Here is a 17,158-nt window from a genome sequence, read left to right on the forward strand (position 1 = left end):
TTTTGCGTGCAAATTAATGCTCTGAAACAGAACCGCAGAAGGCATCAAGGAAGACATTTTTATTTTGCTATGAAGCAAAGAAATGAAGCATTATTTATTTCTCATTATGTGAACTGGGCCAGAGTGTGATTATGATTTCTATTCCAAATAAATTATTTAGTCCACCAGGAAAACTGAAGCAAATTTTAATGAAGCTTTTAAAATTGATCTTAGGTAATTGGGAGCAAGTTTAAAATGTGGAGGAAGCCATAGGTATAAATCAATGTGTTATTTTAGACAAAAGAAGAAGGGAAATTTTTACTCAAGTTATTCCCCATTTGGTGGTTGAACATAATATCACAGTACATTCATCAAGCTCAACAATCAGTATTTAAAAATGTCAGAACTGTAGTTCAGGGTTGTAATAACCAAAATTAATTTTCTAGGTTAAACATAGAGTTATAGAAATTACAATCTAGAGAAGGCCATTTAGTTCACCTGACCTGTTAATTCCAGTTACTCAACTGGGAACTATCTATAATAATACTAATTCCATGCTCTTTCCATACATCTCTTCGATGAATAATTACATCTTCTCTCTGCCACATCTGCATTTGTGGCACCCCCTTTCTCAATTGTCCTCCCAATCAATTAATCCCTCTCCCAATCAACCTTGACTCACTAACCCTTTTAGGAATTTAAATGAGAGCTGCTTCTGGTAGCTTAGAGACTCTGTGGGAGCAGCAGAGTCTGATCATGGGTGGGGAGTAGTGGGAAGAGCTGAATGACAATCACTGAGCACGTTAAAGAAAATAGAAAATTATCTGAAGGAAGATTGACCCATCCAGGGTCTTCAACACTGCTGTCAGTCCAGCAGTCATCCAGTTAGAGAAAGAACTTTAAGTAATGAAGACATGGATGTTAACTCTCCAGGTAAGACTGCTTCTACATTTAGATACATAACATTCATAATCATTATGTGTACATTAGGAAATCATGTAAGTGGCATCATTTATGCATTGTACACCAATCAACATCACAGCAATCTCAACGCATCTGCATATCATGAACACTGAGGACCATAGAATTTATGGAAGGCGTTGACACAAAGTTATTATAAAGGATAACAGAATGGGTGGAGCATTGGCTGGTTGACAGGAAGCAAAGAGTGGAAATAAAAGGATCTCGTTCTGGTTGGTTACCGGTCACTAGTGGTGTGCCGCAGGGGTCGGTGTTGGGACCGCTCCTTTTTACCTTGTACATTAACAATTTGGATGATGGAATAAATGGTTTCATGGCTAAGTTTGTGGATGACACCAAGATAGGGGGAGGAGTAGGGAGTATTGAAGAGATAGGAAGGTTGCAGAGGGACCTAGACAGTTTAGGAGAATGGGCAAGGAAATGGCAGATGAGATTCAATGTAGAGAAATGTGCAGTTGTACACTTTGGAAGCAGAAATAAGCGGGCAGATTATTATCTAGGAGGAGAGAAAATCCAAAGCACGGAAGTACAAAGGGACTTGGGGGTACTCGTGCAGGATACCTTAAAGGTTAACCACCAGGTCGGATCGGTGGTAAAGAAAGCGAATGCTATGTTGGCATTCATTTCGAGAGGTATAGTGTATAAAAGTAAGGAAGTGTTGATGAGGCTCTACGGGGCACTAGTGAGGCCTCATTTGGAATATTGTGCGCAGTTTTGGGCCCCATATCTTAGGAAGGATGTGCTGACGTTGGAGAGGGTTCAGAGGAGATTTACGAGGATGATTCCAGGACTGAAAGGCCTTACGTATGAGGAGCGTTTGTCAGCTCTTGGACTGTACTCACTGGAGTACAGAAGAATGAGAGGGGACCTCATAGCGACATTTAAAATATTGATAGGAAAGGACAGAGTAAATGTGGCTAGGCTGTTTCCCTTGGTGGGTGAGTCCAGGACCAGAGGGCACAATCTTAGAATTAGAGGGTACAGTTTCAAAACAGAGATGAGGAAAAATTTCTTTAGCCAGAGGGTGGTGAATTTGTGGAACTCCTTGCCACGTACAGCAGTGGAGGCCAGATCAGTGGGGGCGTTCAAGGAGGAGATAGATAGATATCTAAGTAGTCAGGATATCAAGGGATATGGGGATAAGGCTGGAAATTGGGATTAGAATAGTTTTTATTTCTTCCCCCATTCCCCATTTCTCATTTCTATTTCCCTTTCCTTGGAGCAGACTCGATGGGCCGAATGGCCTGCTTCTGCTCCCTTGTCTTGTGATCTTGTGTGATTATATTTAGTGATCAGAATAAAATTCCTCTGTGTCCCACTCTAAAAGAATTCCTTGGTCATTGTGTGTTAAGTTGGAGATTCACAATAAAGTGCCATGCCCTTTTTGTGGGCCTGGCACATTATGTAATGTGGCACATGACTGAAGGTAAAAGTAATTAATTATTTGAAATAAATTGAGTAATGATCAAACTTGAGCACTAAAAATGTTGTGAACTGTAAGGGGTACGAAAAGACTTAAATTCTTTTGAAATTGGAGAATCAGACAAAGTGGAAGAGAGCACATTGAGTCAGGATTCTGGCAGAGTGGCAGTATTCCCATGCATCCAGTCCAGGAATGTGAAAGATGTCAAAATCATGTTCAAACTGGATTTGGATATTTTGGGTAGTTGTTGAGGACAGAAGGTGGGGGGGGGAAGGAAACCAATATTTTGGGGTGCTAGAATGAAACATGGCAGTGAAATAATTTACAGGAAAACCAACATTACTCCAGCAAATTTGTAAAAATACATAATGCTAGACTTTCCTCAATATATCTGTAAGGAGATCAGAGAAATATTCCTTGTCCCTTTTCAGTATTATTGAATGGTAGAAAATACAGCAATAACTGCACAAGAAAAAAAATCTGCACAGAAAAGTCCAAGGCATTCATTATCACAATTCGGCTGTAGGAGGATTTCCATGGTCATAATGAGAGCAGCTGAGAGAAGATATGAGTGTGCTCTGTTGAACAATGACAACTTGTTTCACTGGCTGATAAATTGAGTTTTTTAGGGGTTATGGCCATCGATAGTTGGGGTATTAAAGTAACAGATTAAGTTTTTGTTCCTCTGGTCTTCATTTAGAGTTGAATAAATAATGATACTTTATAAATCCTTGTGGCTGATTACCTAAACTATCTGGTTGCAAGGGATATTATCTTTAGACAGTGACATTATCTTATGTAATTATTTTATGCATGTTGATGTCACAATCCTTTGACCTGACCTTGTGAATTCTTCCTTATCTGTTTATGGGCATGCTAAGCAATTTGTTAATGTATAACACTTGCATTTTCACAACCACACCACCTTTACAGGTACAATTTGATGGAAAGTCTGAAATGAATTTAGGTAGGATTTTGTCCTCAGCTTCTCCGCAGTGAAACTGCTAAAAACCCCAAGTTTTCATTGTTCTCAGATAGTCCACCCAAAAGATAGGGAACCTCTATGTTGAATCCTTCTATTGTCAGCAATGTGTTGACTGTACCATTGGCAATAATATCAAATCAGCACTTAGAATTAGTGAGGAGAATCCTGCACATACAAGTAAAGTCTGCATACAGATCCATTATCTCGTGTCAGAGAAAGGTGTACAAACAGAAATAATTTGGTTCACTTGACTTTGTCATTGCTTTTGAAAAAAGAGAGTGCTCTCAAACCAATATCCCGACGATATTAACAAACCTTTGATATGAAAACTCAGATCTTGTTTTTTAAAAGCTGTTTACTACCTGTTGTGACAGTAGGGGGGGGGGGGGGGACATTTTAGCTGCCAAGAATGTGGGGTTGAGGTCAGGTCAATACTTAAATTTGGAAACAAATGATCCATAACCGCAACCAAGCTCCTACATTGCACTGATATCTTAGTTTAAAAGAGATATGTTTCACAGCAATCAATCCTTGGAGGTAAAGCAGAATTAGCACAGCTATTTGGGAAATAAAAATATGTAATTATTTCATCATTAAATTTAAATAAGCGTCTTTTGAAATAAATTTAATTTCCCAGCCACTGGGCATGAGTTGCCTGGGACTCAGGAAACCTGTAGGTGTAAAAGGAAAGAGTTAAGCTGTACTTTCCATTCCCCACTTTCAGTAATGTCTCAGCTCCTATTATTGATTTGTCATATTCCTCTGGAAAATAAGTGTGAAGCATAACCATTTTGGAGAACTTGAGAGCTATCAAAAAGGAGATCAAGAGGAGCACAATAAGAACATTCAAACATAAGAAACAAGAGCAATAAACCATACGGCAAACATTCTCACCACGACTCACCTCCCCACCTCACCCCCCCCCCACACAACCAACCCAAACCTGCGCTACCATTACATAAGATAGGAGCTAATCTGATTTTTGGATCCACTTTCCTGCTCAGTTTCCAGGATCCCTGATTCATCTAAAGTCCAAAAATCTATCTCAGCTTGAATATAATAACACAGCTGCAGAGTATTGCAAAGATTTAAGTCCCTCTGACAGAAGAAATTCCCCCTCATTCCATTGGCAAACTCATTATCTTAAGACTACACCCTCCTGGTTCGAGATTTCTCCACCAGGTGAAAAAACTCTGCAACTTTCTCAAAATCTGATAAATTCCAAGAAAATCACTTCTCATTCTTTTAAACTCCAGAGAGTGTGAGTCCAGTCTACTCAATCTTTCAAAATCATGAGAAAATAAGAGCAGGACTAAACCCCTCAGGCCTGTCCTGCCATTCAATATGATCATGGCTGGTCTGCCCCAGCTCCTTTTCTGTACCAGATTGTCATAGTCCTTAATTCCCTGATCTTTCAGAAAATTATCTACCTCCTCTTTAAATAGCTCTAATAATCTACCCTCCGCCATCTCTGGAGTAGAGAATTCCAGTGATTCACCACCCTCTGTAAGGAGAAATTCTTATGCACCTCAGTTTTAAAAAATCTCAGGAATCCCAGGAATCCACTCAGTGAACCTTCTTAGCACTGCCCCAAAGGCAGATAATTTCCTCCTTAAGTCAGGATACCAAAACCCTATAGTCTACTCCAGGGGAGATCTCACCAAAGGTCTGTACCATTGTAGCAAGAGTTCCTTACTCTTTTACTCCATTCCCTTTGCAATAAAGGACATTTAGTTTAGTTGCTGTACTTGTGTGTTATTTTCCTGTGTTACTTGAACAAGGACACCTGGATCCCTCTGAACACCAACTTTCAATGGTATTGCTCCATTTAAATAACATTCTGTGTTTCTATTCTTCCTAAACTCTCACACCCCACATCACATTCCATTTGCCATATTCTTGCCCTCTCACTTAATCCATCTATATCCCTATGCAGACCCTTTCTGTCCTCTTCAGAACAAACTTCCCCGCTCAGATTTTTATCATCAGCAAATTTCAATACAATACACACTGTCCCTTCATCTAAGTTATTACTATGGACTGTAAATAGCTGAGGTCCCACTGGATACAATTTGCCAACCTGAAAATTTCTCATATATCCCTGCACTAATTTTTTGTCAATAGACAATCCTCTCTCCATGGTAGTATATATTATTCTCAGTATTATGACCTATTATGGTCAGCAGTGTGGATGTTTTTTGGCACAACATTAGAAATGGAAGATATTCCCAATTTATGGCAGTGACAACATGTGGTGGTGGGATCTCCAGCTGCATGAGAGAGGTGTGAGGGAGAGGAGTTTGTTAGAAATTGATGCTTAGAAAGTCATTCCTAGTTGGTGGAGCTGAGCATATCATATACAATATCTGTATGTTGTATTCTACCTATAAAATGTATTCAATTGTTTTCAGTTGAAACAAAGTGCAGAGACAGAGTATAGTATCTTGTCACTATTTAGCACTTTCATGTTATTGTGAATTTCTAGGCAACAATGATTGAATAAATAGAACCTACATGCAATGTTGCACAATGTCTCTGCAAATTTAATTCTTCAAGGTTGAAACTTACCTTTGAAAAACAAAACCTTAATTCTTTTGACAAATGTGTAATCAGTCTTCAATCAATGTAAATCTTATGTCAATATATTTAATTTAATATGTTATTAACATTTTCTCCCAGTAAAGTATGCCAAAAGAGAAACATTGAACAAACACAGATGTGTTATGAAGAAGATTTTCAAACAGTGGAATGCTGAAACTAACAGATCCAGGTGGTAATGATCAAAAACAGGAAACGAAGTGGCTAACTCATCGAGGACACAAATGCATAATTTACAGACATCCTGTAAAACCACAATGAACGTTGGTACCTGGACTGTTTGAAAACAAGAAGTGATCCAGACAGATATAAAATAAGGGAAGTAGACAATGGAAGCTATGGTGAAGAATATAAATATCAACTAACCTGTGATTGCACTTATAAAGGTGGTGAACATGGATTCGCTGGGATGCTTCCATGCACATTGTGTATTAGCATTCTGTTTAGTCCCAAGAAGAAGAATTGAAGAGGAGACCATTGCTGCTTGTGATCTGTCCAGTGCAGTCAAATATGGTTAAGTATTTCTGCTTGTGTAACCTCTATTTTGTATTCACAATAAATTGTGTTTATAATAACTCTCACCAGACTGGTTTGCACTTAAAACCTTTACATTGAAACTAGTAACATCAGAAGTCAGATGGTGGGCACCCTTCGAAGGTGTGGCTTCATAAGTATGAGGGTTAATACCCACACAACAGAGTCTGGTCTCCAGTCACTTTGTATCCCCTTGCCACTGGATTAAGACATCAGTTAAAGTCCGTGCGGGAGCTGGTCTGTGATGGCCATCCCCTGTAAGAAGAAATCACACACAGGCGGCTTCAACTCTTCACTATGAAGTTTGGGACCAGAAAAGTCAAGATGCCAATGGACAGACCCACCAGAGACAAACATGAACACTGCTCCACTATAATTAGTCAATGACTCAGACTCCTTGACACTGACTTACCACCCTCAAGGAACAAGGCAGTGGATGCACCTTCTTCTGGAAGGACAATCAGGAAGGTGAGCACCATCTACTCACTATCGACCCCATCTATACCTCTTATGATTTTATATACCCCTTTCAGATCACCCCTCAGCCTCCTTTGCTACAGGGAAAACAAACCTAGCTTCTCCAATCTTTCCCCATAACTAAATTCCTCCAATCCAGGCAATATCCTGGTGAATCTCCTCTGCTCTATCTCCAATACAATCACATCCTTCTTGTGGTGTGGCAACCAGAACTGCACGCAATACTCCAAGTGCAGTCAAACCAGTGTTCAGTAAAGTTGTAACATAATGCCCCAACTAATGGAATAGGTTTAAGGTAAGAAGGAAGAGATTTAATAGGAAGCTGAGGGGCAAATTTCTCACAGAGGGTGGTCAGTACATGGAATGAGCTGCCAGAGGAAGTGGTTGAGGCAGGTACATTAACAACATTTAAAGGGTACCTGGATAGGTACATGGGTAGGAAAGGTTTAGAGGGATATGGGCCAAATATGGGCAAATGGGACTAGCTAAGATGGGAATCTTGGTCAGCATGGAACAGTTGGGCCAAAGGGCCTGTTTCTGTGCTGTATGACTCTCTGACTCTATGAATGTATGTAGGCTGGTGTTTTTAACTACAGCCTAGCTACATTTCCCTTAAAGAGATAGGTATGGAAGTTAAAGCCAGAACTTCCTGAATGACAAAACAAAATAGGACAAAACAAAAAGAGTCTGTGATCGAGGCCAGATGTCGACACAAATGTGGACTTGGCTGATTACAAACTGTTCAGATGTGAATCAGAACAGGAAATAAGAGAGGCAAAAAAGAGCAGAGTAAAGACAAGCAGGAGACATAAAAATGAATCCAAAACTATTCTATTGGCATGTAAACAGGAAATAGTTGTAAGCGGAGAAGAAAAGGAAATATGCTCTTCGAAACAGTGGAGACACAGGTAGAGAGAATGGTGAAAAAGACGTTTGGCACGCTTGCCTTCATCAGTCTGAGTACAAGAGTTAGGATGTCATGTTACAGCTGTACAAGATGTTGGTGTGGGGTTCTGGTGGCCTGGGTATAGGAAAGATGTCATTAAGCTGGAAAGGGTGCAGAAAAGATTCACGAGGATGTTACCAGGACTGGAGGGCTAGAGTTATCAGGAGAGATCAGATAGACTGGGGCTTTTTTCCCTGGAGCGTAGGAAGCTGAAGGGTGACCTTATAGATGTATATAAAATCATGAAGACATAGATAAGGTGAATGGTCACAGACTTTTTCCCCAGAGTCGGGGATTCTAAAACCAGAGGGCATAGGTTTAAAGTGAAAGAGGAAAGATTTATGAGGGATCTGAGGGGCAACTTTTTCACACAGAGGGTGGTTGATATATGGAATGAACTGCTGGAGGAAGTGGTGGAGACAGGTAGAATAACAATGTTTATAAGACATTTGGACAGGTACATGGATAGAAGAGGCCCAGGGGGATATGGGCAAATAGAGGTAAATGGGACTAGCTCAGATAAACAACTTAGTCGGTCTGGATGATTTGGGCTGAAGGGTCTGTTTCTGTGTTGTGTAACTATATGACATGGCTGAGACACTAATTGTATAACCTGTATTAGTCTTTACCAAAGAAAATGCTGCTGAAATTTCAGCAAAGGAAGATATAACTGAGATTCTGGATGGGCTAAAAATTATAACAAGGAGGTACTACAAAAGGCTAGCTAAACTTGAGGTGGACGAATCATCTGATCTAAATATTTTGAGCTGAGGGAAGTGAGGGAGGAAATTGCCATAATCTTCTAAACAGCTAGAGATGCAAGGTTAGTGACTGAGGACTGGAAATTTGCAAGAGTTACACCCTTGTTCAGAAAAGGGTAAGGGATAAACCCAGTAACAACAGACAGGTTGTTTAATATCAGCGGTGGGGAAAGTTCAAGAAATAATGTTAAATTTTTTAAAATTTTATATTTTATTTACAGCGTGGTAACAGGCCTTCCGACCCAACAAGTCTGCGCCGCCCATTTTAAACCCACGTTAACCTACCCGTACGTCTTTGGAATGTGGGAGAAAACCGGAGCACCCGAAGGAAACCCACGCAGACACTGGAGAATGTACAAACTCCTTACAGACAGTGAAGGGAATCGAACCCCGATTGCTGGCGCTGTAATAGCGTCACGCTAACCGTTACGCTACCGTGCCGTAATAATAATCAGGGATAGCCCGAGCAGTCATTTGGACAGGTGTGGATTGATTAGAGAAAGCCAACAAGGATTTATTAAAGTCAAAATGTGTCTTAAAACTTGATAAAAAGGAGAATTGATGAGAAACATACAGCTGATGTGATTTGGATTTAGTTGTGCAGGGCACTACTTCTGATTTTACAGATAACACAAAATTTAGAGGGGTAGTAAAGTAGTAAAGTGTGAGGTTTATTGATGTCAAGCAGCTGTTGACAAACTGCTGAAATGAATAGTTAGCTGGCGATTGAAATTGAATCTGAGATTTCCTCCCACATTCCAAAGATTTATGGGTAGGTTAATCTGGGTTTAAAAAATGGGCAGCACGGACTTGTTGGGCCGGAAGGGCCTGTTACCACGCTGTAAATAAAATTTTAAAAAATTAAATTAACATTAAATGTGAAGTATTACAGTTTTGGTAGAAAGAAAGAGAACCTGCAATATAAATTAAGAAGAAACCCAGAGATCTGTGGGCCACTGTGCATAGTTCATTAAGAGTGATCGGGCAGGTTGAGAAGGCGGTTAAAAAAGTCTACAGGATTCTGAGCTTTATTTTTCAAATCGATAAAGTGTACTGGAACAAGGAAGTCACTATGAACCTTTATAAAACTTGGGTTTAACCATAAATTGAGTAATGTGTCCAGTTCACAGCACCACACTTTAGAACAGATGTCAAGGCTTTTAAAAAGATGCAGTAGAGTTTTACTAAAATGACACGAGGGATAAGGGTAGACTGAAGAAGTTGGGAATGCATTCCTTGGGACAGAAGAGGTTGCAAGGAGATCTGATAGAGGTATTTAAAATCATGAAGGATAGAGGCATAGAGAGAAATTGTGCCTAATAGCAGAGGGATCAAGAAATCTGGCACAAGGAATAAGTGACAATGAAGCCGGAGGAAAAACTTTTACCTGGTGAGTAGTTAGGATATGGAATGCACTGCCAGAGACATTAATGGTGGCACATTCAATTGAGGTAATCGAAAGGGAACTTGATTAGTATTCTGAAAGGAAAGAATTTACAGGGCTGTGGGCTACATGTGAGGGTGTGCCTGCAGTTGGATTCACACAGAGCTGGAATAGACTCAATGGGCAAATAACCTTCTTTCCTGCAGTAACCATTCTGTGATTCTGTAAAATGCATTGTCTACAGGAGGGACATATATGGAATGAAAGATTGAGCAATATGTTTGGGTGTTTGAGGGGTAAGATAATTTCGTATCCAAAATTGTGATCTGAGTGGATAGAGGCAATGAGAAACCTGCCCTAACTGTGTTGTGGCTGCCTGAGCATGTTTCAGGATTCATACAGGGAAGGTCACAGCTAAAAACACATAAGGTTGACTAAGCTCAGGTCCAAATCAACAACATCCACTACCCTACCCTCATCTACCTTTTTTGGTTACCTCTTCAAGAAACTCTAAAAGGATCATTAAGCACGACTTTCCATGCACAGATCCATGCTGACTCCTCCTTATCAGACTCTGTCTGTCCAAATGCTGGTAGATCCTGTCCCTCAGAATTCCCTCCAGTATTTACCCCACCATTGATGTCAGGCTGACCAGCCTGTAGTTCCCTGGCTTGTCCTTGCTACCCTTCTTAAACAACGGAACAACATTAGTCACCTTCCAGTCTTTGGGAACTTCATCAGTGGCTAACGATGAAGCAAATATCTCTGCAAGGCCTCCACAATTTCTCCCCTAGCCTCCCACAAAGTCCAAGGATGCACTCAGTCAGGCCCTGGGGATTTATCCACCTTAATGAGCTGCAAAGCTGCAAGTACCTCCTCTCTGGAATATGAATGTCCTCCAAAACATCTCCAATTATTACCCTTATCTCCTGAGCAACCATGATTTTCTCCTCGGTAAACACCAAGGAGAAATAGTCATTAAAAATCCTACCCATCTCCTGCAGCTTGAGATATAGGTGGCCCTGCCAATGTCTAAGGGGACTTACTCTCTCCCTAACTACCCTTTTACTCTTAATGGAACCTCTTGGGAATTTTCCTTAACCTTACTTGCCAGATCCATCTCATACCCTCTCTTTGCCCTCCTCATTTCCCTCTTAAGAGTATTCTTAATCCTTTTATAGTTGTCAAGGGATTCACTCATCCCTGACCTCCTCAACCCAATGTATGCGTCCTCTTTTTCTTGACTAGAGCCTCAATATCTCTCATCAGCCAAGGTTCCCTAAACTTGTCAGGTTTACCCTTTACCCTAACAGGAACATGCTACTCCTGAACTCTTGATATCTCACTCTTAAAAGCCTCCCAACTTGCCATTCGTTCCTTTCCCTTCAAACAGGCTCTCCCAATCAACCTCTGCTAGATCCTGCCTAATTCCCTCAAAGTTAGCACTGCTCCAGTTTAGGACCCTAACCTGTGGGCCTGTCCTATCCTTTTCCATCACTATCTTAAAACTAATAGAATTATGGTCACTAGAGCCAAAGTGCTCCCTGACTGCCACTTCTGTTACTTGCCCTGCCTTATTCCCTAAGTGAAGGTTCAGTATTGCACCCTCCCGAGTAGTGCCCTCTATATATTGACTCAGGAAACTTTCCTGGACATACTTCACGAATTCCACTCTGTCTGGGCTTAACACTCTGGGTGGCCCAGTCAATCTGGGGGAAATTAAAATCTCCCACTAACACAACCCTATTATTCTTACAAGTATGAGCAATTTCTCTACACACCAGTTCCCGCTGACTATTGGGGGTCTATAATACAACCCCATTAGCGTGACCCTCTCCTTCTTGTTTCTAAGTTCTACCCATATGGCCTCACTGGACGATCCCCCAAGTATGTCATCTCTAAGCACTACTGTTACGTCCTCCCTTATCAAAAAGGCAACACCACCTCTGCTTGCCTTAGTCATGATGTGATGCCAGAGCAGAGACTGATTCATTCTCAGGAAATCGTGGGCAGCCAGTCAGCAGCAAATTGTCTGCCATCTGTGAATGTAGTAATTGTGCCCTGCATACCGAGGCCTAATGAACACAGCCTTGGACAGCCTATGGATCCTGGGGAAAGCAAACCTCAGTGAAAGTACAAAAAGAGGCTCCATGAGGTTACCAGCAGATTGGTTGCATTGCAAACAAACAGAAACAGAAAATGCTGGAAAACTGCAGTTTAGGCAAGATTTGTGGAAGTAGAAGCAGTTAACTTTTCAGGCTGAAGACCCTTCACCAGACTGAAAAATAAAAACAAAATGTCAATCAAGATGTTGGAGAGGGCAATGTCTGTAATAGGGTGAAATAATTTAATAATTGAATGGGTGGTTAAGCTTAACCTTCCGACGAAGGGTCACAGACCCTAAACATTAACTATTTCTCTTTGCGCAGATGCTGCCTGACCTTCTGAGTGTTTCTGGCATTTTCTGGTTTTGTTTCAGATTTCCAGCATCTGCAGTTTATTTCTGATTTTCATTTACGTATGACACCTACGTTGCAGCTTCCAGTCGAGCTGCATGCCCCTGTTAAGAGTCGAGGTCTCAGGGTCAACTTCCAATCCCTAGCCAGGACTCGGGACGTTGAAGGCGCTATGCAAATACAAGTTATTGTCTCGGCATTCCTTATATTATGCAAAAGCAATGAGTGCTTTCAAATCTCACACGAAAAAGGGTTATCTTGCAGAATGACATGAGTAAAAACAAGACAAAAATGAGTGGCATTTGAGAGGACGTGTCTACTTGCAGAACATGTTTGTTTGGAACGCCGCTGATTGACAGCCGCAGGAGGAGGAGGAGGAGCGTGTGCGGTCCGGGGTGCCGGGAAACCGCAGCTTGCGCAACGCCAGTCCTCAGGTTTCTCGGACAGTCGCATCTCATGGATGCTCTGGTGGTAAGATTTGAATTAAATTGCAACTTGCAATTATTTCGCTCTCTTTTCTCCATTTGGCAACAGAGTGTCCGTCGGCGGCCCCCGGTTGCCACACAGTGCCGTCCACTCCGGGAAACTTCCGTCCTTGGCAGGTGGCTGCAGGAACTTACTGCGGAGATACCGCGCTGACTTGCAGCAACGGATTAAAGGATCCACTTTGTTTCTGCCACATAACACTTGTTTAAGAATTATTTACCTAGGTACTGACTGCTGCCGGTGTTAAAGCAATAAAAAGGTGCTAGACCAATCTTGTGAATGCAAACTGCGGATTGGAAGCCTGACTTTCAAATTCTTCATTTTGAGAAGCTATGGGGCATGTTATCCATGAAATGTGGTAGGATGGTAAAGTTTTATGCCGATATGATACGCTTTTGCAATTTATCCTTCGGTCAATAGTGCTTAACGAAAATGGCAAATGCAGCCGCTTGGGAATGTATTTTTTTTCAGTCAGTAGAGTGCTAGATAGCAGTTAAGGTAAAAAAAATTTTGGCAGCTACCCACTTGGAAATGTAAAACACACAATTCCTGAGAGGAGGTGATTGCCCCATTTTTTTAATATACGAATTATATTGCTGGCAGAATAATTGTTGGTAAATGCTTAGGTTTTTAGAGAGGAATGGAGCTAACCTTTCAGGCAGTGTTACCTGTTTATGGCTGTAGTCAGCGGGTAAGAGTGGATTTAAGTCCTGCTTTAACTGAGCAAATAAGAAAAGTTAGACTGCATAGATTCAGCAGTACATGCAGCCATTTTTTTTCACACTGTACTTAACCCTAGAGACAGCATTCTACCTAACATTAAGGCTATTGTTCTCTGATAAATCATCCCTAGCAGTGATTTCACACTATCTTGGCTTCCCTTATTCCTTTTCTCAGAATTTGCTGACCACCTGTTGAAACCTGTACTACTACTAATTATATCCAAGCTCATTCTGCGTATGCACTAGCAATTACTTCCTTGTAACCCTCACCATCCTTATTGTCCTCGTGCTTCTAACATCACCTACTTGTCTTTCTCTGCAAAAATTCCTTTGGCAACTCAACAACTACTGGCTCCCTTCACAGCATCTGCCCCACAAACTCCAAATGATTTATCAAATTTAATTTACTTGGGCATTGACCTTCCATTCAGCAAAATAATTCTGCAGCCTTCCTTCAATACGTTACTTTCTTTTTGCATTCACTTTTGTCTAAGTGCATCTTTGTGAAGCACCTTGTGATACACTCTGTGTCAATGACTCTTGTAAGTGATGTAATTTTAAGCAGATCTTAATATAATTACAGCTTTAAATGAAAGTAACCCTGTTTATCCATTCAAAAGTGAAATTCTAATGCCACAAATTCTTTTATGGGGTTGCTTTAATAATTGGTTAACTACATATAACTTGCTATCTTTCTTGTAAATCCACTTTACACTTTACCAGGAAGTCTATAGTAGTAAAATCTCAAATGAAGTTAATAGAGCTGGACTGAGATCTCCATTATCAGGATTCAACTATATCTTTACAGTAATCATCAAAGATACTGAAGAAATTCATTTGTGGATTGTTACTTGCAGTTTCATTTATGTGAACAAAAGTCAAATCCACTTCGCTTTACAAGTATGTTTACTTAAAATAGTCTGGTTTTTAAAACTGTTACTAGAATTGTAGTTAGCCTTGGCTACCATCTGTGTATTTGCTTTTGAGAATACAATTCTGGTATAATTATTGAAACCTGTGTGAAGGAATTAAGTAAATTGACAGATTAAATAATTAATTCAAGTGTCTCAGGTAAAGTAGTATATATCAGTTTAGCTTTTTAGATTCTCAACTCACTCGGTTTCCTGTACACCATTTTTCCCCTTGGGATTCCCTCTTTGTAGTACAACCTCCAAGTCAGGTAGCACTGTGACATTGTTCTCCATTGTTTCACTCAGCTTGATGACCCCTCCACAACTTTCTCTTGCTTCTTGCATTTCTCAGGTTCTCCCTTACTCCTTGTCGCTAGTTTTTCTCCTGTTCCACGGAAACTTCTTTCAGCTCCCTCCTCTGCTGCTCAGTTCAATGGCCATGTATCTCTTCCGCCATCCTGATCTTCTGCAATATCTATACTCACAGACTCTACGTTCTCAGTGTGTAGTTGTTATCTTAATAAAACCACAGGAAATACTATAAAGGATGAATGACAGTCATGTCCTTGGCTATGATTCCAGACTATAATGTTCAGCAACTGAGTAACTTCTCTTGTATGACATCCGTGTTTTTTTTTAAAGTAATAATACATCTGGAGGGGCATCAGTGGAAGTTATCATACAAAATTTAACATCTACCTGCATAGTGAGACCCCGGCACCAGTGACCGAAAGCTTCACTACAGAATTAGGTTTTAAGGAATGTCTTGGAGAGGTAGAGAAGTCCATGGAGTAGAAATCCAGGGCATAGAGATTGGCCATTTGAAGGCACAGCTGTCGTTAATGTGTTAAAAGAAACTGAGGATACACAGAGGGCCTGATTGGTCTGAGATGAAGAGTTGGTACCTTTTCAATTCCAAGGATTTTGGAGGTCAGCTTTTTATTACTGGGCTTCATAGTGAGAGACTCTTGCTGCCAGCACAAACACATTAAAAGCAACAAAATATAGGACCTCCTACTACAACCTCTTGTATCAGATATGACAGACTAAGAAGATAATCATACTTACAAATCATTTCTGTTCTGAAACCTTGGTAAATTTCTGGTAAAAGTGCATTGGATTGTGATGATCTTTGCATCCTCCCTGGCCACAGGAGTGGTACCAGAGGATTGGAGGATGGCAATTACTGTCCGTTGTTCAAGAAAGGTAATGGGGATAATCCTTGGAACGATAGACTAGTGAGTCTTGTGTTAGTGGCGGGCAAACTTTTGGAGAGGGACGGGACTTACGAGCATTTGGAGAAGCATAGGGATAGTCAGCATGGCTTTGTGAGGGGCAGGTCTTGCCCCATGAACCTAATTGAGTTTTTTGAGGAGGTGACAAAACAAATTGAAGGTAGAGTAATGGATGGGGTGTATAAGGATTATAGTAAGGTGTTTGACAAGCTTCCCCATGGTAGGCTCATCCAGAAAGTAATGAGGCATGGGATCCATGGAAACTTGGCTGTGTGCATTCGGAATTGGCTTACCCACAGAAGGCAGAGGGTGGTAGTAGATGAAGTGTATTCTGTCAGGAAGGCGGTGACTAGTGGCGTTCTGCAGGGATCTGTTCTGGGATCCCTACTGTTTGTGATTTTTATAAATGACTTGGATGTGGAAGTGGAGGGGTGGGTTGGTAAGTTTGCAGATGACACGAAGGTTGGAGGTGTTGTGGATAGTGTAGAAGAATGTTATAGGTTACAACGGGTTATAGACAGGATGCAGAGTTGGGTGGACAAATGGCAGATGGAGTTCAATCCGGAGAAGTGTGAAGTGATACACTTTGGAAGGTCGAACTTGAAGGCTGAGTACAAGGTTAATGGCAGGATTCTTAACTGTGTGGAGGAACAGAGTGATCTTGGGGTTCAAGTCCATAGATCCTTCAAAGTTGCCACGCAAGTTGATAGGGTGGTTAAGAAGGTGTATGGTGTGCTAGCCTTCATTAGTCAGGGGATTGAGTTCAAGAACCGCGAGGTAATGTTACAGGTCTATAAAACTTTGGTTAGACCTCACTCAGAGTATAGTGTTCAGTTCTGGTTGCCTTATTATAGGAAGGATGAGGAAGCTTTAGAGAGGGTGCAGAGGAGATTTACCAGGATGCTGCCTGGATTAGAGAACATGTCTTATGAGGATAGGTTGAGTGAGCTAGGGCTTTTCTCTTTAGAGCGACGGAGGAGCAGAGGCGAGTTGATAGAGGTGTATAAGATTGAGGGGCATAGATAGAGTGGACAGCCAGCACCTTTTCCCCAGGGCGGCAATAGCCAATACCAGAGGACATCCTTTTAAAGTGAGAGGAGGAAAGTTCAGGGGAGATGTCAGAGGTAGGTTTTTCACACAGAGAGTAATGGGTGCCTGGAATGCACTGCCAGGGGTGGTGGTAGAGGCTGATTATAATATAGGGACATTTAAAACGCTCTTAGATAGGCACATGGATGTAAGAAAAATGGAGGGTTATGGGCTGTGGAGGAGGGAAGGGT

General features: G+C 41.1%; 1 protein-coding gene across 1 annotated transcript in view; it reads left to right on the top strand.

Moving 5' to 3' along the window:
* Positions 1-12,146: 12,146 nt before the first annotated feature.
* LOC127567736 (uncharacterized) overlaps positions 12,147-17,158 on the top strand; it is a 67,089-nt gene continuing 62,077 nt past the window's right edge. The window contains exons 1-2 of the mRNA XM_052010720.1: positions 12,147-12,289; positions 12,851-12,995. Coding sequence (XP_051866680.1) covers positions 12,147-12,289; positions 12,851-12,995 — 288 coding nt within the window. The remainder of the gene's footprint in view (positions 12,290-12,850; positions 12,996-17,158) is intronic.

Source organism: Pristis pectinata, chromosome 3 (assembly GCF_009764475.1).
Source record: "Pristis pectinata isolate sPriPec2 chromosome 3, sPriPec2.1.pri, whole genome shotgun sequence".
NCBI lineage: Eukaryota > Metazoa > Chordata > Chondrichthyes > Rhinopristiformes > Pristidae > Pristis > Pristis pectinata.